We start from the raw sequence: 27,803 nt of genomic DNA on the forward strand, positions 1-27,803 counted from the left end.
GGCAAACGAATGCATCCAGGCCTGTCTGGACAGATCACGGATGGCAAATGGCCATCGTCAATGCACTCGGGACCTCTCTTGTCGCGAGGGGACTTTAATATGTTGCAAAATGCTAACTAAATCACCTAGCTTTTACGCGAGTGTTGCTTGTAGCACTAGAACAAGACTCAGAATCCTCTATGCTGCTGGTCAGACAGTATCACTCTGGCCCTTGACAAGATATTGGACTTTGCTCGGATAGACATTATATCATTTCCTTGTACAAGGAAGGTTCAGCACTTGCGGACCTTCTAATCATGATGCGTGATTACTGTAAACCCTTCAATAACGCCTGAAAGATATGATCCACCTCGCCTACCAGACAGGACTCCTTTCGTAACAGTGCATCAACCATATCTAGACAAAATCATACACCACTCCTATACACTTGACTTCCGCCACTCCTCAGTCGAAATGTCTCCCGCCGCTGTAGAACATGCAAAGCCCGCGCCAGCGCGGCTTCACTGTACCCTCTCCCCTGAACGAACTCCCTTCGCAGTGTGGCGAGGCTGGTGCTCCAACCGATGGGCAGGCGCCGTCTCAACTCTTCCTCGACCTTGCCCACTTCGTCCATGAGTTCTCTATTCGCGCTCATCCCACCTGCGCCTTCACCCTGCGACACGGCGTCCATGGTACTGGCGAGGAAGAGCCGGATGGCCTCGTCGACATGGTGTTCCTCGGCGATGGTAGACAATGTCATCTTGGCGAGGGACTCGGTGATACGGATGATGGCCTCCAATTGACGGACAGTGATGGGGATGGAAGAGCGCACGTTGCTGTTCCTCTCGGCGCGAGCGACGCGGTCGCGGATCGAGACGAAGTGGGAAGAAAGTTTCTCTGCCGCCGCGGCTGATAGGCGAGGTGCGCAGCGTCTGCAAATGCAGGTTTAGCTTTGGTCATGACTCCGTGGGGGACAATTGGAAAAACTTACGATTTGCAAAAACTGATGTATCTCTTCATCTTCTCCACGGGGATCTCGACGTCGGTTTGCTCCTCGACACCTTGATTGCCCATATGAATGCCCATCACGTGCTTGGCGATGGTCTCGTCACGATTTCTGTCGTGGTCGTCTCGTACGATGAAAATCATGTCAAACCGCGAGAGGATGGTCGTTTGGAAATCGATGTTCTCGCCAGGGGATTTGAGATCGTCGTAGCGGCCGAAGATGGGATTTGCAGCGGCCAGGACTGATGTGCGTGCATTGAGAATTGTTGTGATGCCTGCTTTCGCAATAGATATCGTCTGTTGTTCCATGGCTTCGTGAATAGCAACACGGTCTTCGTCTCGCATCTTGTCGAACTCGTCGATACAGACCACGCCGCCGTCCGCGAGGACCATGGCGCCGCCTTCGAGGTAGAATTCCCGGGTCTGCGTGTCTCGCTGTACGGAGGCAGTTAAACCGGCTGCTGAAGAGCCTTTGCCGGAGGTGTAGATTGCGATTGGAGAAACCTTCTCCACGAATTTCAGAAGTTGCGATTTCGCCGTACCTGGGTCACCGAGAAGGAGGACGTTGATGTCTCCTCGGAGTCTCATGCCGTCCGGCAGGATTTTCTTGGAACCGCCCATCAATAGACATGCAATGGCCTTCTTGATGTCGACGTTCCCGTAGATTGAGGGCGCGATGCAGCGGGCAAATCGATCATATAGGTCTGGTGATCGTGCCATTTCTTCGAATTCTTGGATCTCTTCGTCCGAAAATGACGCCCCACTCGCCGAGTGGTCCACATCTGTTGAGATACCAACGGCTCGGAGATAGGGGTTTCGAATCGCTATTGCTTCTTTCTTGGAACCTTTGTTCTGCTGGTAGATTGAGAAGACGCCTATGACCGTACACCTCGAGCCGGGGACGACTCGATTCGTCAGGTAACGATCAGCCGAGACGAGGATATGGCGTGGTAGTTCACCGACGGGAACTTGGTCAGGAGCTTCTTGCAGCTTTAGGATCTGCTGGTCCATGAACTGGGAGTTCTCGTGGACGACAAAATAGGGGTCTAGTGGACATGGGTCTCCGGACTCTTGGCCCGGGACTTTTATTCTTCCACATGTTCGAGGCAGTGTGATGCCTGTGAAGCCGCCTTCCACTCCAAGCGTCTGGACATGGTCGCAATTTCGGCACTGAATGTTCAGTAGTGTGGCTTTGGAGGAGAGTGTGGATGCGCCAATGACGATACCAGGGATGCGGACGAGGTGTGAGACGTTAGTGGCGTTGAGGTCACGAATGGATGTCTGGTCGACCGAAGAATGCAGGAGAAGCTGATGTTGAGGGAGATCAATGTTTGGGGTGTGTGGAAAGACGATTCTCTGCGAGCACTGTCTCAATGCGGCTTCGAATAAAGGAATGGTGCCGGAGGGATCGGTGGTTAAGCGGTGGGCGAGCTCTTCGTTGTAGGAGATCAGATGGCTCAAGTCGACATCGCAGAAGTATTGCTTGACCAGGACGTTCTCCCGGACCTGATCACGGTAGATGTATATTCCATCGATCTGGAAGGCGAGAATGAATTCCCTGAGCTTGGATTGGAGTTCGGTGCGCGGCTCGGAGGCTTCGTCAGGGTGCGCAGCGAGGACGCTCAAAGAATAAGCTGATCGAGAGTCTAAAGCCATATTGAGGCCGTTGTCGAGGCTGTTGTGGTGTTGAGAAGTGTACAGCCGCAAATAGGTTGTAAGGGGCGGGCGCACTTTGTCGAAAACCACGCGAGAAACGCGTCGCGCTGAATTTGGGCGGAACGCGTCCGATGAGGTTAAAGTGCTTGCTTCTGGGCTAACCGTGTGTGAACCGAGAGAGCGTGGAGAGCCTATCAAGGCCGGTCGGTAAAAAGATGCTCCGATCCCGCTTGGCGGCTCATTTGCGCCGCTGCGTGTCCTTCCAACAGACCAGCAGCATCATGCACCTGTGTTCTCCGGCGTGTAGGGCCATGGCAACAACTATCGACTCAGAATGAACATGGTTTGGGGACAACACGCAACCCTCCGGCGATAACTCTGCACTTTCCGAGACCTGTATGAGGTGGCCGCCTTAACTAATGCAGCCGAAACCTCTGTCCTCCACACGCACGAGATGGCCTCTCCGGTCAGGCCGCGACCAGAGGATACCTTTTCCTCCCCGGTAGCAACATCACCCTCGGCAGGCTATCCTTTCCCAGATGTGTCGCAGAGGCACTACGGGCCCAGGGGCCTGCTCCGACGCGGCTCTACAGCAAGTTCAATCACGAGTATAGGAGGAGCATTGGACACGGGGTCGATCAATCATCCTACAATCGCCGAGACGAGTCAAAATGCTATCTCGACACTACTCCAACATCCAATTGTACGGACAGGTCTATCAGCCAGCACCGCCGTTCCGACTACCGGCTACAAAGCACCGACTCACCGAGATATTCCTCCTGTGGCGTTGACGAACATCCCTCACATTGAAGCCAAAGCCTTTCATCCGTATCTCGCGCAGGTGGGGTCACTATATGAGGCTTTCCAAAGAGCTAGGAATGAGGGAGAGGGAGAGACATCGCTCCTTCAACGGGACAAAAAAGACACCAGAAATGAAGAGTGGGAGGCCATCTTGGCCAAACGCCTACAGAGACCAGGCCATTCGCGGGCCGGGTCTATGAGCTCTACAACCTCTACGCCTCTGGAGTTGCCACAACCTAAACGGCGACAGAGTGGTCAAAGACGTTATGCGGTAACACCTTTATCTACTATTCCAACGGTGTACTCGGAGGAGGACTTCCATCTGGAAAATCCAAGAACCTTCGATATCGTATCAGAACACTCGGAAATCGTGCGGGATCCTTCCGGGGCACCCAGTGGAAGGAGATCTCTGGCCACCAATGCTATTCTACAGGAGAAGTTATCCTGGTATATGGATACAGTCGAAGTCCATCTGATTAACTCGATATCGACAGCCTCAAAGTCATTCTTCTCCGCCCTGGGCTCTCTTAGGGAATTGCACAACGAGGCTGCTGACTCGGTGGACCGAATACAGAAACTGCGAAAGGAGTTGGCAAAACTCGATAAAGAAATGGCGATAGATGGCCTAAAAGTGGTCAACCTTAAGCACAGGCGTGACAATGTTCGTCAACTCGCGCAGGCCATGACGCAGCTCGAAGATATTGTTAAATCAGTGCAGAGTGTGGAAGCTATGGTCGAAAATGGCGAGATAGATCAGGCTTTGAACGACTTGGATGAAGTCGAGGCTCTGATGGCTGGCAGGCAAAGCAAGCTATCAAACTCGAACGAGCATGGTCGATACCAAAGGCGGGATCTGAGGCGGATCAAGGCCCTAGAGGGCGCCTTCGACGATTTAACCCAGTTGCGATATCGGGCTGGGCGGGGTTATGAGGCCCGATTTCATGACAGTTTATTGAACGACATCAGACGGCATGTTGAACATACCGAAATAAGCGCGACTCTTCAGAGATGGGGCGTGGCATATACAAGGCCAAAGCCAGGTCAGAGGAGAGCCCCTTCCGCATTCCCTGGCTATATGAGTATCGGTGCAGAACTACGGGCAGAACTTGAAGCCGAGATGAGGGGACTATCGCGAGCCAGATATACCACCCAAGCAGCTACCACTTTCAGGGCTATCGTCCTACGAGAGACGAAGAGCATGATTCGAAAGCAATTGCCGAGTTCCAGCGACGACGATAATGTATCAACAGTATCGGCATCCACCACGGGAGGCCGGAGCATGAGTCAGCAAGAAAAGTCATCTATTTTGGCCCGGAATCTTAGGGCACTGGATGCGGATGATTGGTATCAAATGTTGGCCACCATATACACGAATATCAGTGAGGGTTTGCGCCGGCTCAGTGTGCAGGTGAAGATCCTTCTCGATATCACGAGCAACTTGCCGGAGCATATGCTGAAGTCTCCGCCGACGAGCCCTGATCCATCGAACCTTGACAGGATAAGAAGTCCGCCGGCTGGTCGAGCAAGAGCTGCAAGCTCTGTGCAGGCGGAGATGCAGCAAGTACTTGATTTGTCGAGCTTGCTCGGTGAAGGAGTTGACCTCGCACAAGCTCAAATCACCAAAGTCGTCAGAGTACGGTCACAACAAAATGCTGAGCTGCCGCTTGCTGATTTCCTCAAATACTTCACACTCAACCGACTATTCGCAGACGAATGTGAAGCAATATCAGGTCGGAGCGGAACTGCCTTGAAGAGCGTGGTCGACTCTCAGATCAAAGACTTTGTGGCCCGTTTTGGCGACTCGCAAAAACACGACATAATCAAAGTCATGGACAGCGACAAATGGGATGCTAAAGACTTCGGCGACCATGAGAATCAGTTGCTTAGCCGTGTCATCCAGGGCAGCACTAGTGATGCTCAGCCGTGGGTGGAAAGTACCATGATCTGGCAGCTGTCCACGAACGGATTGAAGGACAGCAATGGTAGCGCCACAAACGGTACTGCTGGCACAACCGCGAAGGTACGAAGTGCAGTTGTTGACGAGCAGAAGTACATCCTGCCTGAGTCAGCACTTGCCATGCTGCGATCGATGGAAACATTCCAGCATTTAGCCGCAGCAATTCCCAGCATGAGCCAGGAGGTAGCGACATTATTACTGGAAAGTCTGAAGCTGTTCAATTCTCGAAGCTCACAACTGATCCTCGGAGCCGGTGCCACTAGGAGTGCAGGCTTAAAGAACATCACCACAAAACATCTCGCTTTGTCGTCGCAAGCTTTGAGTTTTATCGTTGCCCTGATACCGTATGTGAGGGAGTTTTTCCGACGACATCTACCCTCTTCGACTGCTTCACATATTATGACCGAGTTCGACAAAGTCAAGCGTCTTTTTCAGGAACATCAGAACGGTATCCACGAGAAGTTAGTTGACATCATGTCTGGGCGGGCATCGATGCACGTCAAATCCATGAAGAACATCGACTGGGAGGAAGCGGCGAAGAATAAAGCTGTGTCCGTTTCTCCATATATGGAGACTCTGACGAAAGAAACTGGCACCCTGCAGAAAGTGCTAGCCAAGCATTTACCTGAGCCGATTGTTGCAGGCATCATGATACCCGTCTTCTCAAGTTATAAAGAGCAATGGACCAGTGCGTATAACGACGTCACTGTCAAATCTGCTGCAGCGAAAGAGAGGTAAGCCGACATCCAATCCTGAGTAGGCTGGAGCTAACCAACTGTGCAGACTACTCGCCGACGCTGAGTTCTTCAAGTCCAGGATCAGCAAGATTGATGGCTCGGCTGATCTGGGTGAACAAGTCGTCAAGGTTGTGCAGGCGAAGACTGTAGCAAACACCGCTGCACCCGCTCCTGCTCCAGCCGCTGCTAGCAGGCCGAGTGATCAAGGTGACGAGGCTCATGAGGAGAAGTCTTCGACAGAGATCAAGGGTGATATCAAAGAGGAAGAGAACAATACATAGGTCGTATTGACGGCTTCAGATCTCGGGTTTACCCGTTGAATCCGGAGAAGGTTCAAATGCTTTCCACGAAGCCACGAAGCCGAGACAATAACACCGTGAGCGTATGCTGCATCATACTTGGTAAAATCAGGATTCGAGACCACCTTCATCTTGCTTCGCTATTGGGTCCTAATCACACTGTCATCCGCCCCCCACGCTATCCTGCCTCGAAAATAGAGCGCTCTTTTTGCGGCATACTACATTGATTCATACCTGTCGTAATGTTCGCGCCGTTCCTCCCGCCAAAATGACCGTGGCTTTGTTCATTCCGTGCCAGCAAAGCACGCTGACCTGTCTCCGTGGCTTTTCGGATGCCCGTTTCCGCCTCGATCTGGAGTCCACCTAGAAAATCGCAGTCCCATTGACGTGACTGCTCACGCCTCCCGGCATATTCGCCGGCGCGCTCGAAAAGAAGAAGGTCCAACGCTTGTTCTTCCTCGCCAGCTCGGCGACCTTCTCGAGATCAAGCATCTCGCCCAACGGCATCCCCCACAGTGCCAGGATATACTCGTGCAGATAATACGGCTCGGGCGTCGGCCAGCGCTCGAAACTGGGCGCATCACCGCCCACGGCGGCGAAATAGCAATCGTGCAACCAGTCCTTCATGGCCTCTTCTTGCTTCAGGCCGGCCCACTGCTGCTCGCCGCCGTGACTATCGTGGCCGCGCAACGCAAGCCGCTCGCGCTCTTCCGGGGTGCGTTTGTAATAGTCCTCCACCCAACCGCTGCGGATCAGCAGGATATCGCCGACCTTGACGTCCCCGCCCTGCGCGACGGGCCGGATGTCCAGACCTTGCCACTTCCCGCACGCCACGAGGTCGTCGTACGATATCGCGTGCGATGTCGCCGTGTCGTATTTGATCCCGTGGGCGTCCGCGTAGGCGCGATAGTCCAAGAGTACCGCGCGGCCGGAGAAGCCGTGCGTCGACCAGTGGTGGATGCTGCATTTATGGTTCGCCTCGGTGCCCACGATGTCGGCGCCGTGCGTGTTGTTGTAGAACGTCTTGGTCGGCATGTGCGCGAAATGGCGGAAGCCGTCCCACTGCGTGCCGGATTGCGTGTTGCAGTGGTACACGTCGTCGTACGCCACGCCGTCGGCGAGAGTGAGAATCTTGTGCTCGAACTTCTGCCGCCCGAATGCTGGTTGCTCGGGGACGTTCAGTGGCAGATCCAGACGGGCCATTTCACCGGTGCGGATCTCAGAGGCGGCGGCCTTGACACGCGAGGGCGTCAACAGGTTCAGACGGCCGATGTAGTCGTCTTTGCCCCATACCCAGGCTGCTTCATCGGGAGCGCCGACGATCTTGGGTAGATTCTTTCGCGTGGGGAACGAGGTCGAGTCCGGGTCGAATGGGATGGTCGTTGCTGTCTTGCCGAGGAGGGTGTCTCTGATCTGGTTCAGCCGCCGGCCTGCCTGGGACAATGTGTCGGCCATTGTTGGTCTTTAAGTGGTGGTTTGTCTGCGAATGTGGTAATGTAGGGTAGGTATGAAGGTTACTAACTACTGTACTCGTTCGGAGAAGGAAAAGAGCAGCAGCACGCTGAAGCTTGGTCGGTGCCCCGAGGCATTCGGCCCATGATGATATCCACCTACAATGAGGGGCTTCAGCCGGCAAGGGCACGAGTAAGACCACTGTCTGTATTCATGCCCCGCTTACACAACTGCATCAACGGCCATCGTAGCGTCAGGAAACCCCTTCTAGGCCTCCTGATCCTTGTGCATGACGATGTTCGTGCCGCTCGTGAAAGGTCTGGGGCCTGTGGAGGGGTCTCCAGTCCATCTAGCCATTGCTGACGAGGTGCAAACGTTGACCATGTCTCCCGGTAGGTGGAAAATGAGGGGACACGGGTGAGCTCAGCCTCGGCATTGCATAGTATCGTTGCTCGTTGCCGCCATCACCGCCGCATCTCGGACCTGATCAATATAGACGACCGTACTGTTAGAGGCAAACGTTCATGACAGCAGCCTTGTTTTGGGGTCGAAAGGTGAGCATCTAAAGTTCAGTGAAATGCTGGCGGGCGTCGCGGTTCCATCGCAATATCGAGCGATACAACCGCCTACGGCGAGGACGGGTACCAAAAGCGATTGTCGCCGGAATCCCCACTGATCTTGAAATATAGACCTCCACGACCTCTTATCTTCTTGAAGGAATTCCGGTACCTGTAAAATCTCAAAGAGTATTTGCATTGAGCCCGCAATTTGTAGTCGAGCCGCAAGAGACCAGCTCAACAAAGCTGTCCATCGGAAGAAATTGCAACTCTCCTGATCACAACAGACGAGCATTCGAGATGGCGGGAAGAACGGCGCCATCTCTGCAAAACCAAGACGCTCAAAGCAACGGCATCAACGGCACAAATCACGTCCCAAGCCGACTCTACTCACTGTCTAACCCGCCGTCACTGGCCTCTTTTGAGCTCCTTTGCGCCCAGTCAGCTAACCCGAGCCTCTATCCACAGGCAACAAGCATAATATCTAACATTCCAATCTACGACCTCTCCTCCCCAGCACACCATCCCAACACCGCTCAACTCCGAGACGAATGGCACCACATCCTGCTCTCCGGCCCAGGAGTGTTCGTGCTGCGCAAATTCTTCAGCGACACCGCTCTGCTCCAGCACGTCAACACCGTCTTCAACGCCATCATTGCCTCTGAATCCTCCAGGTCGAATGAGAAAGGCGATCACTTCGCTGCGTCTGGCCTGAACGCACGTATATGGAACTCGTTTCAAAAGCACGCCGAGCGCGACCCGGCCAGCTTCGTGCGCTACTACTCGAGTCCGTGGCTAGCCCAGGTGTGCGAGGCCTGGCTGGGCCCGGCATACCAGGTGACTGCACAAGTCAACATCGTCAAGCCGGGCGGCAAACCGCAGGTCAGCCATCGCGATTACCACCTCGGTTTTCAGTCAGCAGAAGCGTGCTCGAAATTTCCCACGGCAATGCAGATCGCGAGCCAACTACTCACCCTGCAGGGGGCCGTCGCCCACTCTGACATGCCCCTAGAAAGCGGACCGACTCGCTTCCTCCCTTTCTCGCAACAATTCGAAGAGGGCTTTATGGCGTATCGCCTCAAGGAGTTCCAAGAGTACTTCGACCGAAATTGGGTGAGCGTTGAGTTGAAGATGGGAGATGCGGTCTTCTTCAATCCCGCTTTGTTCCATGCTGCCGGCGAGAACAAGACGACAGACGTCAAACGAAGTGCAAATCTGTTACAAATCAGCAGCGCATTCGGCAGGACCATGGAGACTATTGACACTCTCAGCATCATCTCAAGGTGCTGGGACGAAGTGAGACGACTTCACGCCGAGGTTGGGATGACGAATGACGTGAGCGCCATCTTGTCGGCTATTGGCGAAGGATACCCATTCCCCACGAACCTCGACCGGCGCCCACCAGCACCAGGAGGGATGGCGCCTGAAAGCGAAGTTGAAATCTTGCAAAAAGCGCTGGAACAGGGCTGGGACACGGAGGAAGTCCTCTCTAGTATCACAACGATCAGGAAAGATGCAATGCCATAGAAAGCCAGGAAGCACGAAGCCTAAGAAATTGTTGTGGTCTTTCCCCCAGACTTTTATCTACCAAACAATGACTGGCTTGATTGCTGATCCATCATGCATCCCCTGCAACGCCTGCAAAGCGTCTTTGGCTGGGAAGAACTTGACAATCTGATCGATGGGAAACTTGCCCTCATGATACCACTGAATCATTTTCGGAATATGGGTTTGTCCAGTTGTATCACCCAGGTAGTGGCATTCGAACATCTTGTTGTCGGCGAAGAACTTGCTAAGGGGGAACGCAAATTCAGAGTTGAATTGTGGCACCCCGACTTGAATATGCTTGCCCCGTTTTCCGAGTGCTTCCATCGCCGCTGTGATCACGGGAATTGCCCCAGTGGTCTCAATCACGTATGAAATACGTTGGCCTTGGACGGCCTTGGAAGCAGTCTCGGCAAGGTCTGACCCTTCCTGGCTGGTGTTGATGACTTTGGTGGCACCCAGTTCTTTCGCGATTTCCAGACGCAAAGCCACTTTGTCAACGGCGATGATTTCTTTGCATCCCGCCAACTTAGCCGCCATGATAGCACCGAGTCCAACGCCTCCTACGCCTGTCACCATGACAATGTCGTGAGATTTGGGGTTTGCCGCATTCAACACAGCGCCAGATCCCGTGAGCAAGCCACATCCCAGTGGTGCCAGCAATTTGAGCTCCTCGTGATCCTTGACCATGTCTTTGACATTGACAACACTGCCCTCTTTCACGATACTTGCCCCAGCAAAGCTCGATTGGCCGAAGAAGTTGCCATTGACGGTCTGGCCTTGCGGGGTCTCAAAATGTCCCGGAACGCCCACGGCGTTGAGCATCATCCAATTCATACAGTATGGTTGTTGGTCGTTGTGGCATAGATCGCAATTTCTGCAAAAGTTGTAGGACAGAAGAATGGGATCCCCAACCTGAGCAACCGTGACACCAGATCCGACTTCTTCGACAATCCCGGCTCCTTCGTGACCTAGAATTCGAGGGTATCCCATGCCTGGAGCGCCATCTGGGATGGAGGACACGATGATATCGCTGTGGCATATGCCAGTCGCAAGCATCCGAACCTTTAGTTCATGCTCGTTGGGAGAACGAGCGACTTTCACATTTTCTACCTTCCAGTTCGGTCCGGGGTTAGGAGGATAACAAACGATTGCAAGATATTCGTCCGACATTGTGTGGTGGCCTGGGCCAACGACAGTCCCTCAGAGCGTGGATGTCTGCGTTGCAATACGTGTACGCCAATTGAGCGAGCCGGACTCGCGGTGGTCATAGTATGTTCCGACCTCGTCAGAGAGGGGTCATACTCGTTTGCCTTCTCAACCACATGTAGATCACGCGCTTGTTGTTCAAGGCGTACGGCCACCAACGCTAAGACCTTGCACTGCATGCTACAACGGAAGTGAGCAGTGAGCAGCGGAGTATCGTGCGTCGGCACTGTTGGGCCCCTCAATACTGGGCAGAAGTACAATTGGATCGTCCCTCAGCGTGCTGGGGTGCGGATAGTGTCCGAGCAAAACGGTGAGATCACTGCTTACTGACGAGGACAAAAGGACGTGCCTGTCATCAATGGAACCGAGCCGTGCGAGCAGGATGTAATACTCCTCGTCCGTAGGTGATTGTGGTAGTGTGGGCCTCTCTGGTCAGGTTTTAATTGTCAAGACGCCCAGTTCGGTAACCGAAATGCTCGTGTATGCAAGTTTGTACCACCCCTCTCTTGACTTGCAGCCGTTGATCTTTCTCTTGGAAGCTGACGGATGTCGTTTTCGCCATGGCTGAGCGCTGGTAAGCATTTCGGATGTGCCCACCTCTTGAGTTCAAGCCCACTTCCATCGTTGCTAATATCAAATCCATCTCTTGCCTGGTGTAGTGACGGGTCTATGGTTTCGGACTTTCAGATCTTCTGTCGGTTCAATTAGGTGAGAGCATTCGTGACTGTCGGGAAGGCAAGGTCAAAGGAGGCAACGAGTGCATAGGCTTCTCTGTGGCGAACTGCGACGGTCAGCTCCACGGCAAACTGGCGGACAAGAAGCCGTGGCAGCAATGCAATGCAAAACACCACGTAATGTTACCTGAAGGCACTTGAGAACAAGTCGACGCTGGCTTCCGAGCTCACTTTAAAGTCGTCAAAGCCTTCTGCAAGAAGTCAATGATATCGCAAGTCAAGTGTTCTCGCGATGACCACCACGAAGAAGCAGGGAAAGGACAACCGCCAGCAAGATGAAGAGAATCCAAAGACATCGCAACGACTAGGAAGCCACTCTTTGTGTTCACTTGTATTGACCTCTTCTCCAAACTTCGCCACAAGGACAAAGGACATGATGAAAAGGAAAAAGGATGGTCAGCAAGAGACAAAAATTGCAGAAGTGGAAGCCCCGAAGGATTTCCAACAAAGAGACCAGTCCGATGTGCAATGGACAGAGTCTCGATGTGACAATCTGAATTAATGAGCTCAGATTGTCCCTCCAAGGTAAGTATGAAGAAAGGGGAAAAGAAGAAAATCAAGTCCTGGGGGGAAGAAATGAGGCTTCCTTTTATGCTTGATTCTGCCGCACCCGAGAAGGCTGGATTGATCTGGAGCTAGACATTGTGATGATTGATTGGTCGGGTCTTCACTGCAAACTGATTGAACAGGTGGCGGGGATCACAATATTTCCTCTGGGCGCCATTGGGACTCGGTGGTGAGACGGAGGTGAAGTGAAGAGTGAGACATGAGCGGCAGGAACAGGATGGCTGTCTGTGAGAAGAACGCAGGCGGAAAATGAACGAGAGTGTTTGGTATTCTCATCATTGGAGTATTACATTGTGTGTGCGCGCATTTGCGGCAGGCAATCTCTTGCTAATACCTGGCAGGTAGCATAAGAAGCACACCGAGCTCCAGCAACGTCTTCAGCTCCATGCTGGGTATCTGGGGTATCAGGATCTCCGTCGTCGATAGCAATTTTGCGGACGCGTATCCCCAACGTTGTACAAAAAGCACCAACTCCATTCCGTTCCAATCTGACCAACAGCGGTCCAAGACTCTCCGTTCCGGAGTTCACAAGAATGCCCAACCAATTGCACAAGAAGTTCTCTCCAAGACTCCATAGTCAGCCGTGAGTCGTGAATAGTAACAAGAAGCCACCTGGCCTGGTGACAGTTGCAGCCCAATTCCAACAAGAAAGGCCAATGTAAGCGAGAAAAAGAGACCAACCCCAATGCTGACGGCATGGCATGTAGTCCAATGTGCATAGCTACCAGGTACTTTCAATCACAACGAAACTCAGCGTTGAACGTATCCAACATCTCTTGAATTTCGTCCATTTTCTCGCGGTCAATCCCCCCAATTGCAGTTTCGTACCGAGTGCGGGCATCCTCTAACTCGGTTAAACCGGCGCTCTCGCTCGTTAGTGTATTGCCATGCTTCAGAACGAGTCCAGCCAGCCTCTGCTGCTCGTGGATCAGGTTGTAGCAGTTATCAAAGACATCTGCGAGGTTTTGGAGACCAGAACTTCTGGTACGATCCTGATAGTCTTGAGTTTCGACTTCCTTCCGTCGTTTATACTCAGCAGGGGGCTCCAGAGTGATAGAGATGAAGGCTTTTCCTGTCGCATTCTGCTTTCGGGCACGGCCACCCCTCAAACCCCGTCTCCGGAGGTCAGGATTTTTTTTCCAGAGCGTAGTTTGCTCATTCTGGATACGAAACAGGTGGTTCTCCACTACAACATAAACGGCCTTTACACCGTCCTCGAGTATGTTGAGCTCTTGGAGGTATTGTCCAGCAGCCTCAAGACTGAGAGACACTTCTGGGTTAATGTAGACCGTGCCGCTTGTGGTAGGAGAAAGAGCGTCATCAGCTGAAGTCATGGTGTTTTCTGAATAGCTAGTCGCTTGAAAAAGCTCTTCATCACTGGCCGAAGGCATTGATGTTTCTGTGATGGGTGGATATCTGTATTCGTGGCAGATAGATTTACCAAGTCTTGCATTGGTGACTGAAGTCATTGCTTGTCGTGGGATCGGCTGGAATTGGTTGTAACTTGCGGGTTCAAGTCCTGCATTGAAGCCTGATAGTGTTAGCATGTATTGACCCAGCTGAGAAACAACTTACCTTGGTCCTCAAGCGATTGGAATGGGGGTATTTGTCGACAATAGTCAGCATGGCAGAGAGTGGCCCGTCCTTTGCCCTTCTCTGCGGCTGTGTGTGGAGTAGGCGCTCCCACGCCGTATGCGTCGTTTTGTTGTAGCTCAGAGAGTTGTGTCGGACTTTGATCATCGAAACAACCATGACCGGAAACATCATAGTCGTCCTGTCCGTTCCATAGGCCAAGAGAGGTACTTCCATCCACGTAGGAGTGGTCTGACGGGAGGGTTTGAAAGATTTCTTGGTGTAGTTCTAACACTGTTAGGATGGACACCAGTATAGCCGTTCAAACTCTTACCGTCGTTCCCCTGTGTAAACTCCTGTGCTTGTAGGAACTGGTTCTCCATCTCTTCGGGGGACATCAAGTACTCCATCTCGTTTGGACTTCAATACCGAGAATAGCGGTCGAGTGCGAGGAAGAAAATTCACTGGATCGTGTGGCAGTCTTTCCATGAACACCAGGGCGCAGGTGAAATTCATCGCGCGGTGTTTTGGCCTCGCGTTCATCACACCGCGCATCCGGTTCTGCCGGCACCTGTGGGAGCCCTCCTGCACAACGAGGCTGCCAATATTGGATCAACATGTTCACCAAGTTGCACGGCTGGCACCGTAGAATGGCATTCACGGCTGCTCTGAAGGAGCTCTTGGCCACCAAGCCTAACGTCTGAAGTAGAAGAATGGGACCGTGATCCCAGATACACCATCATTGTCGACAGTGGTAAGACAGATATACGGTAAAGTCTTCTTTGTCAGCGATTCCTCGCTTCACTCTTTAAGCCATCGCTGTCAAACAGCCTGGACGTCCAGCTCGATCCACATCAGCAGGCGACCTGGCCAATCTGAGATAGCTGACGGGTAGCGATGCTTTCCTCTCGCAGCAAGATGACAACCTCGAGCCATGAAGGCGAGACAGTCGACCTTTGATAGGTGATCATCGGCTTTACATGGCGCCGATTGATCGACGTGGAATCATCTTCCCAGACTGCGCGGACAGCGCAGATCGGGTCGCGGTGCGCTCCATGGCTGTAGATGCCGTCGAGGGCGATACCTTTGTCGATTGGTGTATGATAGTGTCGGAAGGTAAGTTGTCGTCTGGACATGCCACAGGAGTGCTTGACATGTGGCTGCAGGAGCTGCAAAACAGCCGCCGTCTTGGATCTGTTCTGCCATCATTTTTGGCTTCATGCCCATGAGATTGATGTGCGCAAGCTGTTGCGGTTGTCGCAATGAGTGATGAATAAGAAAGAAAGAGGGTTGTCATCAGGAACAAACGAGTAAGACCGCGAGTTAAGCGTGGATGGTTGACGATGGTTATTCGCGGGACAAGACAAGCGCAGACAAATCGGAGTTGAGTTCAGCAAACGGCCCCTCTACCCCTCGTTCTTTCTTTTGTTTACCTCGACTTCAATCGTTAGAAGTTGCTCGCAGGACCCTGTGACGAGATCGGACACTGGGCATTCAGACGCAGAGATGCTCATCCAGGAGTCCTACAAAGATGTGCCGACAAAGGCAGCCGGAGAAGGCACAATGCGTACGACACCTCCAAGAATTGTTGGGAGCTCAGGAGCGAACATTGGCTGAGCATCGACGAAGGCATCCATATCTTTCATCCTACCATAGCGGGATATCCGCACGCAAAATTTCCTGGTGTGGTGGTTTTTTCTGAGATCTATCAGGGTGAGCTCTTCATGCTTCCCGATCTTAAATTACGCGGACTGACTGAAGGCTGCAGTCACCGGCCCTGTTGCTCGGTTCGCCAGACAGATTGCTGGACAAGGCTACATCGTTGCTGCCCCTTCTTCCTACCATGAGTTCACTGGCCCTGAACCTCTAGCATACGACGGACCGGGTACAGATGCAGGCAACGAGTGGAAAATAAAGAAGAAGCTGGCCGCATACGACGAAGATGCGGAATTGTCGGTCTCCCTATTGCTGGGTCTGAAAACATGCAATGGAAAGGTGGGAGCTACCGGGATGTGTCTTGGAGGTCATCTTGCCTACCGCTGTGCATTGGATGCAAGAGTCAAGGCTGCAGTCTGCTACTTCGCTACAGACATCCACAGTCACAGCTTGGGCGAAGGAAAGAACGACGACAGCTTAAAGAGAGCGGGTGACATTAGGGGAGAACTGGTCATGATCTTCGGCAAGAGTGACAACCACGTCCCTCCAGAAGGAAGAGATCTCATTCGAAAGACATTACACGAAGTAGGGGCCGACTTCTCGTTCTACGAGGTCTTTGGAGCACAGCATGCCTTCATCCGAGACGAGTTGAGCAAAGGGCGGTATGACCCTGCAATCAGCAAAATCTGCTTCGAGATGCTGCTGGAAGTCTTCGAACGGAGATTGAAGTTGGATCTGGGAGAACCGAGTGGAGAGAAATTGGTGGTTGAAGACGTATGCTAAGATGCATACTACTAGGGAAGTGAAGCAACGCATTGAAGCATATATCTTATGTTACCCCAACTGTCCTATCTACGGGCTTGACATGTCACAGTTTGGACTCGCTCCTCTTCAACTCTTCTTCCGTGCTACTTTTCTCACCTTCTTCACCCGTCGTCTTATATCCAAACAAATAAGCAGCAACTTTTCGGATTTGAACCTCCTCGCTTCCTTCGGTGATCCGATACCTTCTGAAGTGTCTCCAAATATGCTCAAAGGGATGATGCCTGGAATAGCCAACTCCACCGTGTACTTGTATGGCTCGATCGGCCGCTTCTGTCGCCAGTCGGTTGGCATAGTAATTGCACATCCCAATTTTATGGCCCAGCTGTTTCTCAATGGCAACCCATGGCGCTTGGCCGTTGGCCTTGCATGCGGCTGTGACTTGGTCCATCTCGACAGCTGTGCGAAGGATCAGAAGCCTCAACATCTCAGCCTGTGTCGACAACTCCACCAGTGGCCACTGTATAGCCTGATTCGATGCCAGAGGCTTTCCAAACACTGTGCGCTTCTTAGCGTACTCAACGCTCCGATCAATGCAATACCGCGCTGCTCCGCAACTCGAACTGGCCTGGCGGATGCGATTTTCGTGCGTGAAAGTTTGCGCAATGGCCAGGCCGTTGTCTACAGGACCTAGTATGGCAGATGCAGGAACTCTGACGTCCTCAAGCAGAACCGTCGCATGATCCGTGGGCATATTGAGCGTCCATTGGTACGAATGTACCGTTAAGCCTTGCGTATCTCTAGGGACAACGAACGCAGTAATACCCTTCGGTGAGCCAGCCTTGCCGGAAGTCCGCGCGAATATCAAGCAGTGCGTTGCGCTGTGCATACCAGTTTGCCACTTCTTGTTGCCACTAATCGAGTATCCAGGTTCTCCAGACGGCATGGTGATCGGTTTCGCCGTGGTATCCATATGCGTGGCGTCCGAGCCGTGATGGATCTCCGTCAATCCGAAGGTTGCTCTGAACTCGCCTCGGATACTGGCTGGAATAAACGTCCGCTGCTGCTCTGGCGTGCCGTAGTGGTAGAGCATAATGACAATGGGGTTGTTGCCGACCACGCTGTGCTCGTTCTGCAGGTCGTTCGCAAGACTCACGCCGCCTCCGTACACAGAATGGGAGGCCAGATGGTACCTGATCGCACTCATGTACAGATTCTGTGAATCGCTACCTGTTCCCCCAAATTCCTTGGGGAAAGCGAACCGATAGAAGCCTGCTTCATCAGCGAGTTTGCGCGCCTGGCGGAGTATGTCTTCCCATTCCTCGGTGGGGAGGCCTTGATTGTCCCATTGCGTTCGAGAGGCTTCACGCCGGTGGTCGAAGAATCGATTGTTGTCGTCTTTGTGCTGTAATGGGAGGATCTTGTCCTTAATGAAGGCATCGAGACGAGACAGGTATGATTGAAGATCAGATGGAAGTTCGAAATTCATGCTTGTATCAAGATATACCAAAACCTACGACATCTGCAATGGGAGATCCAGAGAACAGAGAATGGTCTTACTCCCTGGGAATGATGGATCAAATCATGGTGATGCTCCTATCCAGAATGCCTCCTCAATATAGCCTTGTATCTCGGCTCGGGTTGGACAATGCGGAGAAGTGAGAAAGAATCTGGTACATCCCTCGGTTCTCATGGTGCTCATGGTGGCTCAAATGATCCGCTGCAGAGGCATACTGTGAACGTTATCAATCGTAAGATGCATTTTTGGAGAGTACGTACTCGTATCAACCAGGCTCCAGCCTTGCTGACCTTGTACTCTCAATGGCTTTAACACGACTCATATTCAAATTGGACGTTCGCAAACGATAATTTCAGTCGCACTTTACCTTCTCAATTGATATTTCAATTAGATTTGTAGCACCAACATGGCCACCCCAACCGAGCCCGAGATAGTTCTGTACGACTTGGCCTGCACTAAGCATGTCTGCTTCTCCCCTGCTGTCTGGCGTATCCGTCTCATGCTTAACTATAAGCGTGTCCCTTACAGGACCATCTTCCTCGAATTTCCGGATATCGAGCACACGCTGAAAGGGCTGTGAGTGATATCCTTCTTCTTTTGCTCATCGTTATCCACTCCAACCTCTATCCCTTCCTTCTTCTTCGGTTTCATGTCTCGATGCACCGCCTCAAAGCCATCCGGTCGCGCGTGAAGAAGTCTTTTGACCCAGAATTTGATAGCGGCCTCGTCCCCAGCGAATCCGCTTCGGGCAAATATACCGTGCCCGCAATCCAACATGTGCCGACCGACACTTACATGATGGACTCGGCTCCCATCGCGCAGTTCCTCGAATCGACCTACCCAGACCGGGCGGTACCGCTGAAGTCGGAGCTTGGCAGCGAGATCGAGGCTAAAGCACGCGCCGTGGGCGGCGCGGCCTTCCGCATGTCGGTGATGCCACGTGAGATAGGCATACTCTCGCCCCGCGTCCAGGAGTACTTCCGGCGCACACGCGAGGCCTCGCTCGGGCACCGGCTCGAGGACCTACTCGATCCGGACAAGGAGGAGCAGGTCTGGAACGCGGCGGCCGATGGCATGCGCGCCGTCAGCGAGTTGATGCGGACGAACAAGGCAGATGGGCCGTTTGTGCTGGGCGCCCGGCCGAGCTACACCGACTTCTTCATTACAGGGTCTCTCCAGTCCGCGAGGGTGATAGATGAAGGTGTGTTCCAGAGGAATATCAAGTACCCTGGTTATAAGGGGATTTATGAGGCATGTCTTCCTTACATGGAGAAGGAGGACTGAGCTGGTGGAACCGCAGGAAAAGCCACCAGTGAGGATTTGTTGATTGGGGTCAAGGACTCAGTTGCTAGAATAGGGAGATAGGACTGAAAAATGGTGTTGGACCAATAGACTATCATGAACGATACTTACGTATAGCTTGTGCTGAGCCTCGCATTTTGGACTGGTTGCTAAGCACGATTTTAGAGGCTTGAAAAGAGCTGATGTTGAACCAGTACTGAATGCGCTTTTGGCATGAATACTCAGGAGCACAAATAGCACGCCGACCACTAAAGCTTCGCCGGAGAGGACTTCCAGGACGACTGTGGACGACCGTGGACGACTCACTCAGCCTGAACCATGAACTTCCATTTTGACCTTCACCATGCCACTCGTTCTAAACTTGTGGATTCCAAAATCTGGGCAAAGGCTCCAGCGCGACCCCGCTCGTATCTTACTGTCTACAAAAGCACCTCGGGGCCAGCTTGTGGACTGATCTTGACTGGTGCATAATGCCCAAAATCCAGACAACGCCGAGGAACAACCTTGGATTGGAGAACATTGAACGGCCAAGAACAACCAAGAACTTGGAAGGTATCTACGTCTTGGGGGCCGGTGATGCCTGCATCAAGTTGCAGCTTGTAGCACAACTCGACCCCGATGGCGCCTGCGCTTTTACGAGACCTGACTTCAGCTCGGATACATCAGGCAATTACGAATCTGGCCGTACCGTCTGCCACGACAGCTTCAGTCGAGGTGCCCGCCTCGCTTCACTCTCAGTCACTGACTTGACTTCTAGAGCAAAAGTTTTGAGCGCCAGATTCCGAGGACGCCTTTTTTCATCCGAAGCTTCTACTCCCAAATCAGGGGCCATGCAGCCTCGTCGAGCAGAATCTCGCTCTCCCCGAGGGGATAGGCCTGGTTTCCCATGAAATTATCACCTCGTGTTTATGTCAACATTAGTGATCTTGGTAGGGGGCCGTTGATTCCTGCCCATACCAGCCTTACTGTCGAAAGTGCGCCGAATCTCAATCCGGAATGGCTGCATCAGCCATGTCGAGCTGCAGTGCGGATGTTCATAGGATCGCGAGTGCCCCCTCGGTTCGCTCCAGCCTTACTCCCATTGCTTTTGAAGGTGCCATACTCAAGTGGGCAGGCTGCTAGCTGACTTTCAGCTGCATATTCCCTCTCTTCAATTTTCAAGTTCAAGGGCGAGCCGCTGTCTCTTTCCTCTCATCTTATCTTTCCCACCCGCTATTGACGAGGGGAATTGCTACGGTTTACTTTCGACCAGATCTCAAACAAAATCTGATTGAGCCGTTGTGGCTGAATGTCCACATTCCTCTGCCTGCATGTGAGCCGCCAGGATGACGACAACTTGCAACAACGTCGCTGAACCTCTTTATCTGCCATTTGCGTACAACAATGTCAGTTCGAACGTGCTTGCTGCATCGTCACCGGGTGTGGAACTCTTCGTCGGCACTCCAGGGCGAAAGTATTCGCTATGGCCGTCAATGAGTGATTATATGTTGCTCGCGAACTCGGGCCACTGCTCATCCCCCGACCTCTCGTGTCTGGCCGTCACTGGCGGGACATATGATCCAGACCTGTCAAACACGGAGTCCCTTTCGGTGGCAGCCTCCTGGAATGGCACTATTGGCGACAATGACCCTTCGTTCTACTTATTTTACAATGATGTTCTCAGTTTCGAGGGCAGCGGCCGAGACAACGACACCGTTGTTTATGGTTTTCCTTTCGTGACTGATGATGGTACAGAGTGGGGTAAGTCGACATTCATTTACTGAATGTTCCCATGCTCATCTGTATCAGCTTATTCAGGCGAGCTCGGTCTTGGGCCGAACTCAACTTTCCTTCAGGCTGCTGTCGATAGTGGCTCCGCCCCGTCGCTGTCATGGGGTCTTTGGGTTGGACGCCACGCCATCCCAAACCCGCAAGATGGGCTTCTAGTAGTCGGTGGCTATGACAATGCTCGAGTTGCCAACGACTTCTCTACCTTTCCCAGCCGTACCGATTGCTCCACATGCCTACAGATACAGAATTTGGCCTGGGTCACTGAGGCTGGGACCATCCCATTGATGAACGATACTACGAATAACTTTCAAGTCTTTTTGAATCCGTTCTCTGAAGTGGTGCAAATTCCTACGGCCTCATGGGAAGCTTTCGGCACCGCCACCAATGGCGTCTACGACGAAGTCTTAGGCAGGTACACCTATCCTCCGGCTGGCGTCCCGGCGGGAAATCTCACTTTCACAATCAAGGATGGTTACACTACATCGATACCTGCAAGCGAGCTGTTTGGGTATCGGCTTGAGTACGATGATAATGGACAACTCCAGATCGAGAACGATACCTACCAGGTTGCCTGGGTCAATCCTTACACTAACTCAGATGCCAATGAAGCCAAGTACCTCTACACATGGGGTGGGCCTTTCCTCACAATGAACTACCTTGTGCTGGACATTGAAGGGCAGCAGTTCCGCCTCTCCGAAGCCATTCGTCAAGATTTCGGTAGTGAGGGAGGAGTTTTCCCGGTCAAGCTGTGCGAAGGTACACCCCCTCCGGTCCCCATCGATGATGGAGTCAATATCGGTGCCATTGTGGGAGGCGTTGTAGGAGGAGTTGCTGGCATTCTCATCATACTCTTGGCGGCTTTCTTCTTCTACAGGCGACGGAAGAGATCGCGCTGCACAAGCAATCAACGGGCCGCAACCGCGTCCGAACCGACATCCTATGACCCTCAAGGTGCGGCTATGGGCTATAACCCGGTTCCAATGACCCATCCCCACGGCATGGCAATGTATCCAGGACAACCTGGCACCGGATATCCAGGCATGGGTCAAGTGAACCACATCAATCCCTATACACAAGGGCATGCAAGCTACTATTCAGATACGACTACAACAGCTGTTCAGGAAATGCCCTCACCCGAGAACAATCCATCCGAGTGGAAAGGCTCCCAGGTCAGCAGCGATGTGAATGCATCGGTAAGTATTTGTCCACAGTCAAGCTCTCAGTCTCGGCCAAGTACTTCTACGGACACAATCGCTGACCAATCCCTTATCCAGAAATCTCTGTCAGCCACCCTCACGTCCCCGATCGAGGTGCCAGAGAGACGTGACTAGACAGTGGCTGGAATATCGCAAGCCCTTGTCTTTCGGCTTGCTTCAATGTGTTGGATTACATGGACGCCACCGCTTCGATCAAATTGTATCGGGGCCCCCACGACACATCCTGGCTAGAAAGTAGTCAGCTTGTTCCCTTTGAGACTGCAAAGTCGAAGGCGCAGGCGCAAGAAACGCTCATTGAATTTATGGCCTGCTTTCTTTTCGTTGTGATAATGATGATGGTGATTTCTTGTGTTGCGTTTGTATCTGGCGTCGAGGTACATATTTAACGAACAATGAAAGTATTTTATTCAGTCATGCTCCAAACTCGAAATTGCAGGTCTTACGTATGCTTTACCTTGTAAGACTCGTTGCTCTGCTGATGATCCTAGATGTGCTTCCCGATAGCAAGCTATATTAGTTAATATCACCATCCCAACAGTCTCTCAACTCGGAGATTCATTGCTTGAATGATCGGATCTGCGCGTCACATCCTCTGCTGCAGAACACAGACGTCCAGAATAATCCTGCATTATCATTACTTTAGAGGTCGTGATGTAGCGCATATCTAAATCTCTCTCCTCTCTTCTCTACTCTCCACTCTCCACGAAACCGGGGTACCATTATAACCAACATACTTTGCGTTCACTCTACTCTCTTCTTCTCTCCTTCTGTCCCAACAATTAACAATGCTGACTACTCTCTTTGCCTGTTCTCTCCCCAAAACTCAACAGTCCTGACTCCAATAGGCCTTCGCCATCCTGGGCAAGGTATCGAAACTACTAAAGTTCCCATCGGCATTGGTCCAATCACTCGTGTTGCCGGTGAGATACTTGCCCGCGGCGGCGGTGAAGAAACTCGTGGCATACACATCGACCAGTGTGTCGTCACTGATCCCGCCCACGGAGACGTTGGCCTGGACATAATGTGGCGCGTCCGCGTTGCCCTGGTCGATGTGCGGGATGTTGTCGCCGTCGGAGCCAAAGTCATCCTTGGTCACGTAGCCGACCGTCTTGAGCAAGTCGCGCTTGTACACTTTATCCGTCTGCATATTGAGAAGGAGGCTCTTCGCGACGGCCCAGGGCGCGGTCATGCGCTGCCAGTAGTTCTGATACGGATTGGTCTGGTACGCGTTGTCGTAGGTGAACGGGCCCTCGAGCAGGTCGTACCGGAACCCGCCTGTGTTGGTGAGGATGATGCGCGACATGTTGGTGCGTTTCGGGTCGACGACGACCTTGGGAAACACGGTGGTGGTGAGGTAGTTGAACAGGCTCTGGTTGGATGTGATCGGGTAGCGCGACAGGTAGAAGCTCGCGGGGACACAGCCGAGCTTTTCCGTCAGGATGGGCAGGCTGTCGATCTGGTTCGTGATGGTTTTGCTCATGTTCATCCCGGCCGTCGAGTTGAATGTTGCTTCCGTGGTGCCGGTGTGGTGTTCGAAGGTAAACCGGTTGAAGTCGAGATACTGTCTTGTGTAGGACAGGTCGGACTTGTTGTTTGGAGTGACACCGGGGATCGACGAGGGTTTGTGTGTGATCCTTGTGGCGTTGCCTTGGGGTGATTTTGCGCGAGTAACTGAGGGTGCGAGCCCGTCGATCGAGAGCCAGCCCACCGTTTCACAGTAGCGGCCTGAGGCGATGCCGACAGCGTTGGCGTCGAATATGACGGAGTCCCGAACGTGGCGGTGGCCGCCGAAGATAGAGATTGGCGTGGTTGGGTGATGTGCGCGGATCGCGGCGTAGATCAGGTTCCATTCCGTGGAGTTGCGCAGTGTGATGTGGCCGGCGACGAGAAACAAATCAACATCTGTGCGCTGGACTTGTTGTTGGAACCAGTCCTGCTTGACGGCGGTGCCGACGGGGGTCACCACTGATGCATTGCTGTTGCCCGTGAAATTGTAGAGGAAGGCGAATGACATGATGCGTACGCCGAATTTGGTTCTCCAGTAGGCATAGCGTTGCGAGAAAGGCTTGACAACTCCCGTGTCGTTGAACTCGACGTTTGATGTGATGTACCGCCCGCCCCAATGCGGAGCAAAGTTATGATAGGTATTATTCGCGATTTCCGTGGTGTAGAGTTCATGGTTGCCAATGGACAATAAGTCGTAAGGCAGCTTCTGAAATATAGGCAGAGTGAGCTTCCCGTTGGGTGTGGTAGCATCACCAAAACCCGTGCCGTCGTGGAGATCTCCTGAATCGACGAGAAGCAAGTCCACTCCAAGAGCATCGGCTTTTGCTTTCATCTTTTGCACAAAGTCGGCAAAGTCGCCATAATCGGCGCTGTAGTTTTCGTCCAGCAAATGTCCCGCCAGCCAGCCATGTGTATCCGTGGTGTGCAGAAAGTTGATTTGTCCCCAATGCAAGTCTTTGATCACTTGTGGTGGAGTCGGATCTGCTGCTGGTTGGATTCGCTTGTTCAGGTCATGCCTCCTCATAAGATCATGGTTGACGTAGCCTCCAAGCACGGGAGAAGTCCAGTCATGATCTTCGCAACCAGTTATCGGTTGCAGAAACGAGGCGAGCGCGAACAACGAGGTCAGCAACATATTGGGGGATTCTTGAAGGCAGTCAGGCTAAGCGTGATGGAAACCTGAAAGACAAAAAACCACCGGTCGCACGTACCTGAAGGCGAGGAGCTCAGATCCTAAGTTAGAGGTGGCATGGAAGCGTCCTTTATGAGGCCATCATTGGAGCTGAGCTATGGTAGGCGAAGCTTCAGCCGAAAGCTTTGACCGAACAGCTGGAAAGTCCAGGTTTATCGAGCTAGTGAAATCTCCCCAATGGAGGATGCAGAAAAGCGGACGGATTGCCCAGTGACCATCGAGCCTGGTCCAGCTTCCCTGGTCGGGTGCATCGTGTTGGATTCTGGATTGAAATGAGAGCAAGATGGCCACTGACGATGCAACACAAGTGGGATTTTGGTTCTACATGGTGGCTGGGCAATAAGCAAGCCAAGACGGGCGGCAATGGAATCGACAGGCACGAGGGATCATCAATTGGAGAGGGAGGAATAACGAGAACACCACCATCGTCACAGCCAAGCACATCCATCTATTCAACGACATACATGAGGATACTCTACAGCGATAGATCCCGACTCCATCATGCAAAACGTGTGTCGTGCCTCATCAAGCATAATGTACCCGTATCGTGTATGTCCAAATACGATCCACATGACGTCCACGGGTCTACTAACAAATGGCGGGATTGACAGCGTACAGTCCCTGCTTGGGTCAGCCTTGTCGGGTAGGTATCAGCGAGAATGTCAGACTTACCTGATTGCGCATGGCTAGGTCATTGATCCTTGCTTGAATATTCTCATCATCTTCAAGCAGCTTGTCAATTGTCTTGACGTTGTCAATGGCCCAGAAATCCGTAAATGCGTTTACCACCGCTTTGGTCTTCTTCTCAAGGACATCATCATCAATTGCTGCAAAGCAAAGTCGGAAATATTGCCATCCTTTCTTGTCCATGATCTCCGGAGTCGGGCAGAAGATCGACCCGGGGCTGAGCAAGACCAGGTAATCATCAGTCGTCATGAAGACCCACAGAGCTCGTGCGAGTCGTTGATTGTCGACTTTGTGGAACAGTGGGTGCGTCTCATAGTGCGCCCGCATCCAGAGGAACATGCCAGCCATGGGGTAGGCGAAGTCGTACAGTTGGGTCTTATGGAGCATCTGGTAGTCATCTTCCTCCTCAGACGCAGTCGAACGTCGCCTGGTGTCATGAATGAGGTATTTTCCGTCTTCCAGGATGGTGCTCATCAATTGCATACGCCGTTCGTAGTTGCCGCGCAGACCTTCGAGCCAGCGAACCCAACCATTAACCTTCCAGCCGCTGCCATCGCTGCTGCCACCTTTTCCGGGATCGCCTTTGGACGAAGGGCCCATGATGAGTTCAGCAACCAAACTCTGAACAAACCCACTGGGTTGTTGAGTGGTGGTCTCGGTAATTCTTTGGATTCGTTCACACACATCGGGCTGTGCGGTGATCCAACCCAAGCGACAGCCTGGAGCCACCGTCTTACTGAAAGTGTCTAATCGCACCACTCTTCCATCAACATCCATCGACAAATACGAGGGGACCAGGCTATCCAGGAAGGGGAAACCGCTTGACCTGCCTCCGGATGAAGTATTGTAATTGTGTGAGGAAATCGAAGGGAAGTTCTCGGACACAGCCTTGCCGCGAGTCTTGATCGAGAGCTCGTTGGCGGAAGGGTATTGTAGGTACCAGTAGGGGTCGTCTTCAATGATGATGATGTCGTACTTTTGACACAGGCCGTAAATTTCTTTGCGTCTCTTGACTGAAAGCAGCCCAGAGGTTGGATTTTGACCCATCGTCACCGTGTACATGAGATGAGGTCTCTTGCCCTGGTTCTTGTCCCAGCTTTCCAATACCTCCTCAAGTCCGCCTTTTCCATAAGCTAGCATACCCTCATCATCGATGGCCACAGGGACAACGTTCAGACCCCGGGGTCTTGCTGCTTGGATGGCATTCATATAAGCAAATTCCTCGCACAGAATGCCCTCTCTTTCTCTAATCCAATCTCTGTCTTCGTCCCAAATGTTACTGAAGCATTCAATGGTCTTAGCAAACCCGTCCGTCGATCCGCAGGTCAATATCACTTCCGCTCCGCCCTTGTAGGGGACATTAGGATGTAGGTTATTCTGTGCAAATGATCGGATGAATGAGTAAAGTGGAGGATATCCTTGCGCAGTCCCATACTGCAGAGCAGTGGTCAAATCGATCTTTCGCAGGATGTTAGGCTCAGCTGAATCGTGAGGTACAAGGACTCGAGAGACTGTCGGGTTCTGTGAAAGGCTGGCTTTGGCAAGTTCGGTGGTAGGAGGGTCGACAGGCCTGTTAGGAGTCGGCTTAAATCGATCCGGTGTAGCAGTGGCGGCCTCCAACGTGTCGTAAGGAAAGTATCCGGGGTTGGGCAGACCTAGTCGGGTATCAGCTGTCATTTGTACTGTTTGAGAGATCGAACATACCTCCTGCAAGGTTTCCAATGCCCGGAATGAAGAAGTATTGGTAGAACTGCTTCATCTTGCTCGCGGCCCGGTTTTTGGTGACTCGGGAATAGTGGTAGGACAAGTCCTTGGGCGCCGGCTTCTCCATTATTGCGGCCATGGCGTTGGCGTGAGATGAGCAGATGACAGATATGACCGTAGACAAGCAATGTCAGTCCAGTTTGGGAGGAGTCTGTCTGCTTGTTTGTAGAAAAGATGGAGTATGGAAGCTGAAGGGCGCAATGGGCATCAATGATGACTATTCCAAAGCAACGCAGCGGGCGCCGATAAGAGAAGCTGCTTATCGCCAATGGCCCACGATCGGAAGCTCGTTCCGCCGAGGAGAGAACACCCATGAGCTTGGCATGCTTGGGCAGCAGCGTAGGAGGCCCCATTGGCG

General features: G+C 52.5%; 12 protein-coding genes across 12 annotated transcripts; 5 read left to right on the forward strand and 7 right to left on the reverse strand.

Moving 5' to 3' along the window:
• Positions 1-240: 240 nt before the first annotated feature.
• On the reverse strand, positions 241-2,680 carry PV05_06254 (uncharacterized protein). The gene is made up of 2 exons (XM_013458973.1): positions 971-2,680; positions 241-911 (listed from the first exon to the last, which is right to left on the reverse strand). Exons 1-2 carry the CDS (start codon positions 2,638-2,640, stop codon positions 407-409), a joined length of 2,175 nt encoding a protein of 724 aa, XP_013314427.1. The 5' UTR covers positions 2,641-2,680; the 3' UTR covers positions 241-406.
• Positions 2,681-2,936: 256 nt separating this feature from the next.
• On the forward strand, positions 2,937-6,569 carry PV05_06255 (uncharacterized protein). The gene is made up of 2 exons (XM_013458974.1): positions 2,937-6,132; positions 6,182-6,569. Exons 1-2 carry the CDS (start codon positions 3,095-3,097, stop codon positions 6,414-6,416), a joined length of 3,273 nt encoding a protein of 1,090 aa, XP_013314428.1. The 5' UTR covers positions 2,937-3,094; the 3' UTR covers positions 6,417-6,569.
• PV05_06256 (uncharacterized protein) lies at positions 6,417-7,946 on the reverse strand. The gene has a single exon (XM_013458975.1). The coding sequence runs from the start codon at positions 7,887-7,889 to the stop codon at positions 6,798-6,800; it is 1,092 nt and encodes a 363-aa protein (XP_013314429.1). The 5' UTR covers positions 7,890-7,946; the 3' UTR covers positions 6,417-6,797.
• A 641-nt stretch (positions 7,947-8,587) lies between these two features.
• PV05_06257 (uncharacterized protein) lies at positions 8,588-10,203 on the forward strand. Its single transcript, XM_013458976.1, has one exon. The coding sequence runs from the start codon at positions 8,744-8,746 to the stop codon at positions 9,968-9,970; it is 1,227 nt and encodes a 408-aa protein (XP_013314430.1). The 5' UTR covers positions 8,588-8,743; the 3' UTR covers positions 9,971-10,203.
• Positions 10,028-11,161, reverse strand: PV05_06258 (uncharacterized protein; the record flags this gene model as incomplete). Its single annotated transcript, XM_013458977.1, has 1 exon — positions 10,028-11,161. One exon carries the CDS (start codon positions 11,159-11,161, stop codon positions 10,028-10,030), a length of 1,134 nt encoding a protein of 377 aa, XP_013314431.1.
• A 1,599-nt stretch (positions 11,162-12,760) lies between these two features.
• Positions 12,761-15,337, reverse strand: PV05_06259 (uncharacterized protein). The gene is made up of 3 exons (XM_013458978.1): positions 14,405-15,337; positions 14,074-14,358; positions 12,761-14,029 (listed from the first exon to the last, which is right to left on the reverse strand). The coding sequence occupies exons 1-3, from the start codon at positions 14,478-14,480 to the stop codon at positions 13,233-13,235; spliced, it is 1,158 nt and encodes a 385-aa protein (XP_013314432.1). The 5' UTR covers positions 14,481-15,337; the 3' UTR covers positions 12,761-13,232.
• A 178-nt stretch (positions 15,338-15,515) lies between these two features.
• On the forward strand, positions 15,516-16,599 carry PV05_06260 (uncharacterized protein). Its single transcript, XM_013458979.1, has 3 exons — positions 15,516-15,637; positions 15,700-15,783; positions 15,839-16,599. The coding sequence occupies exons 1-3, from the start codon at positions 15,577-15,579 to the stop codon at positions 16,507-16,509; spliced, it is 816 nt and encodes a 271-aa protein (XP_013314433.1). The 5' UTR covers positions 15,516-15,576; the 3' UTR covers positions 16,510-16,599.
• Positions 16,544-18,129, reverse strand: PV05_06261 (uncharacterized protein). The gene has a single exon (XM_013458980.1). The coding sequence runs from the start codon at positions 17,975-17,977 to the stop codon at positions 16,595-16,597; it is 1,383 nt and encodes a 460-aa protein (XP_013314434.1). The 5' UTR covers positions 17,978-18,129; the 3' UTR covers positions 16,544-16,594.
• A 232-nt stretch (positions 18,130-18,361) lies between these two features.
• PV05_06262 (uncharacterized protein) lies at positions 18,362-19,393 on the forward strand. The gene is made up of 2 exons (XM_013458981.1): positions 18,362-18,583; positions 18,727-19,393. The coding sequence occupies exons 1-2, from the start codon at positions 18,414-18,416 to the stop codon at positions 19,289-19,291; spliced, it is 735 nt and encodes a 244-aa protein (XP_013314435.1). The 5' UTR covers positions 18,362-18,413; the 3' UTR covers positions 19,292-19,393.
• Positions 19,394-20,634: 1,241 nt separating this feature from the next.
• PV05_06263 (uncharacterized protein) lies at positions 20,635-22,521 on the forward strand (the record flags this gene model as incomplete). Its single annotated transcript, XM_013458982.1, has 3 exons — positions 20,635-21,049; positions 21,098-22,272; positions 22,354-22,521. 3 exons carry the CDS (start codon positions 20,635-20,637, stop codon positions 22,408-22,410), a joined length of 1,647 nt encoding a protein of 548 aa, XP_013314436.1. The 3' UTR covers positions 22,411-22,521.
• Positions 22,522-22,857: 336 nt separating this feature from the next.
• PV05_06264 (uncharacterized protein) lies at positions 22,858-25,254 on the reverse strand. The gene is made up of 2 exons (XM_013458983.1): positions 25,014-25,254; positions 22,858-24,948 (listed from the first exon to the last, which is right to left on the reverse strand). The coding sequence occupies exon 2, from the start codon at positions 24,935-24,937 to the stop codon at positions 23,120-23,122; it is 1,818 nt and encodes a 605-aa protein (XP_013314437.1). The 5' UTR covers positions 24,938-24,948; positions 25,014-25,254; the 3' UTR covers positions 22,858-23,119.
• A 117-nt stretch (positions 25,255-25,371) lies between these two features.
• Positions 25,372-27,639, reverse strand: PV05_06265 (uncharacterized protein). Its single transcript, XM_013458984.1, has 3 exons — positions 27,386-27,639; positions 25,667-27,336; positions 25,372-25,615 (listed from the first exon to the last, which is right to left on the reverse strand). The coding sequence occupies exons 1-3, from the start codon at positions 27,522-27,524 to the stop codon at positions 25,583-25,585; spliced, it is 1,842 nt and encodes a 613-aa protein (XP_013314438.1). The 5' UTR covers positions 27,525-27,639; the 3' UTR covers positions 25,372-25,582.
• Positions 27,640-27,803: the final 164 nt, after the last annotated feature.

This window comes from Exophiala xenobiotica (genome assembly GCF_000835505.1).
Source record: "Exophiala xenobiotica strain CBS 118157 unplaced genomic scaffold supercont1.4, whole genome shotgun sequence".
Classification (NCBI taxonomy): Eukaryota; Fungi; Ascomycota; class Eurotiomycetes; order Chaetothyriales; family Herpotrichiellaceae; genus Exophiala; species Exophiala xenobiotica.

Bases quoted from the DNA above. Each gene is read 5' to 3' on its own strand.
- PV05_06265 (XM_013458984.1), bottom strand. From the start codon at position 27,524: ATGGCCGCAATAATGGAGAAGCCGGCGCCCAAGGACTTGTCCTACCAC. The intron at 27,337-27,385 runs GTATGTTCGATC...ATACCCGACTAG, and splicing joins CATTGGAAACCTTGCAGGAG to GTCTGCCCAACCCCGGATAC. The intron at 25,616-25,666 runs GTAAGTCTGACA...TGACCCAAGCAG, and splicing joins ACCTAGCCATGCGCAATCAG to GGACTGTACGCTGTCAATCC.
- PV05_06257 (XM_013458976.1), top strand. From the start codon at position 8,744: ATGGCGGGAAGAACGGCGCCATCTCTGCAAAACCAAGACGCTCAAAGC.
- PV05_06260 (XM_013458979.1), top strand. From the start codon at position 15,577: ATGCTCATCCAGGAGTCCTACAAAGATGTGCCGACAAAGGCAGCCGGA. The intron at 15,638-15,699 runs GTACGACACCTC...GCATCGACGAAG, and splicing joins AGCCGGAGAAGGCACAATGC to GCATCCATATCTTTCATCCT. The intron at 15,784-15,838 runs GTGAGCTCTTCA...TGAAGGCTGCAG, and splicing joins TTTTTCTGAGATCTATCAGG to TCACCGGCCCTGTTGCTCGG.
- PV05_06262 (XM_013458981.1), top strand. From the start codon at position 18,414: ATGGCCACCCCAACCGAGCCCGAGATAGTTCTGTACGACTTGGCCTGC. The intron at 18,584-18,726 runs GTGAGTGATATC...AGAATTTGATAG, and splicing joins GAGCACACGCTGAAAGGGCT to CGGCCTCGTCCCCAGCGAAT.
- PV05_06264 (XM_013458983.1), bottom strand. From the start codon at position 24,937: ATGTTGCTGACCTCGTTGTTCGCGCTCGCCTCGTTTCTGCAACCGATA.
- PV05_06259 (XM_013458978.1), bottom strand. From the start codon at position 14,480: ATGGAGTACTTGATGTCCCCCGAAGAGATGGAGAACCAGTTCCTACAA. The intron at 14,359-14,404 runs GTAAGAGTTTGA...TAACAGTGTTAG, and splicing joins GTTTACACAGGGGAACGACG to AACTACACCAAGAAATCTTT. The intron at 14,030-14,073 runs GTAAGTTGTTTC...TAACACTATCAG, and splicing joins CCAATCGCTTGAGGACCAAG to GCTTCAATGCAGGACTTGAA.
- PV05_06255 (XM_013458974.1), top strand. From the start codon at position 3,095: ATGGCCTCTCCGGTCAGGCCGCGACCAGAGGATACCTTTTCCTCCCCG. The intron at 6,133-6,181 runs GTAAGCCGACAT...CCAACTGTGCAG, and splicing joins TCTGCTGCAGCGAAAGAGAG to ACTACTCGCCGACGCTGAGT.
- PV05_06261 (XM_013458980.1), bottom strand. From the start codon at position 17,977: ATGAATTTCGAACTTCCATCTGATCTTCAATCATACCTGTCTCGTCTC.
- PV05_06256 (XM_013458975.1), bottom strand. From the start codon at position 7,889: ATGGCCGACACATTGTCCCAGGCAGGCCGGCGGCTGAACCAGATCAGA.
- PV05_06254 (XM_013458973.1), bottom strand. From the start codon at position 2,640: ATGGCTTTAGACTCTCGATCAGCTTATTCTTTGAGCGTCCTCGCTGCG. The intron at 912-970 runs GTAAGTTTTTCC...CTGCATTTGCAG, and splicing joins TACATCAGTTTTTGCAAATC to ACGCTGCGCACCTCGCCTAT.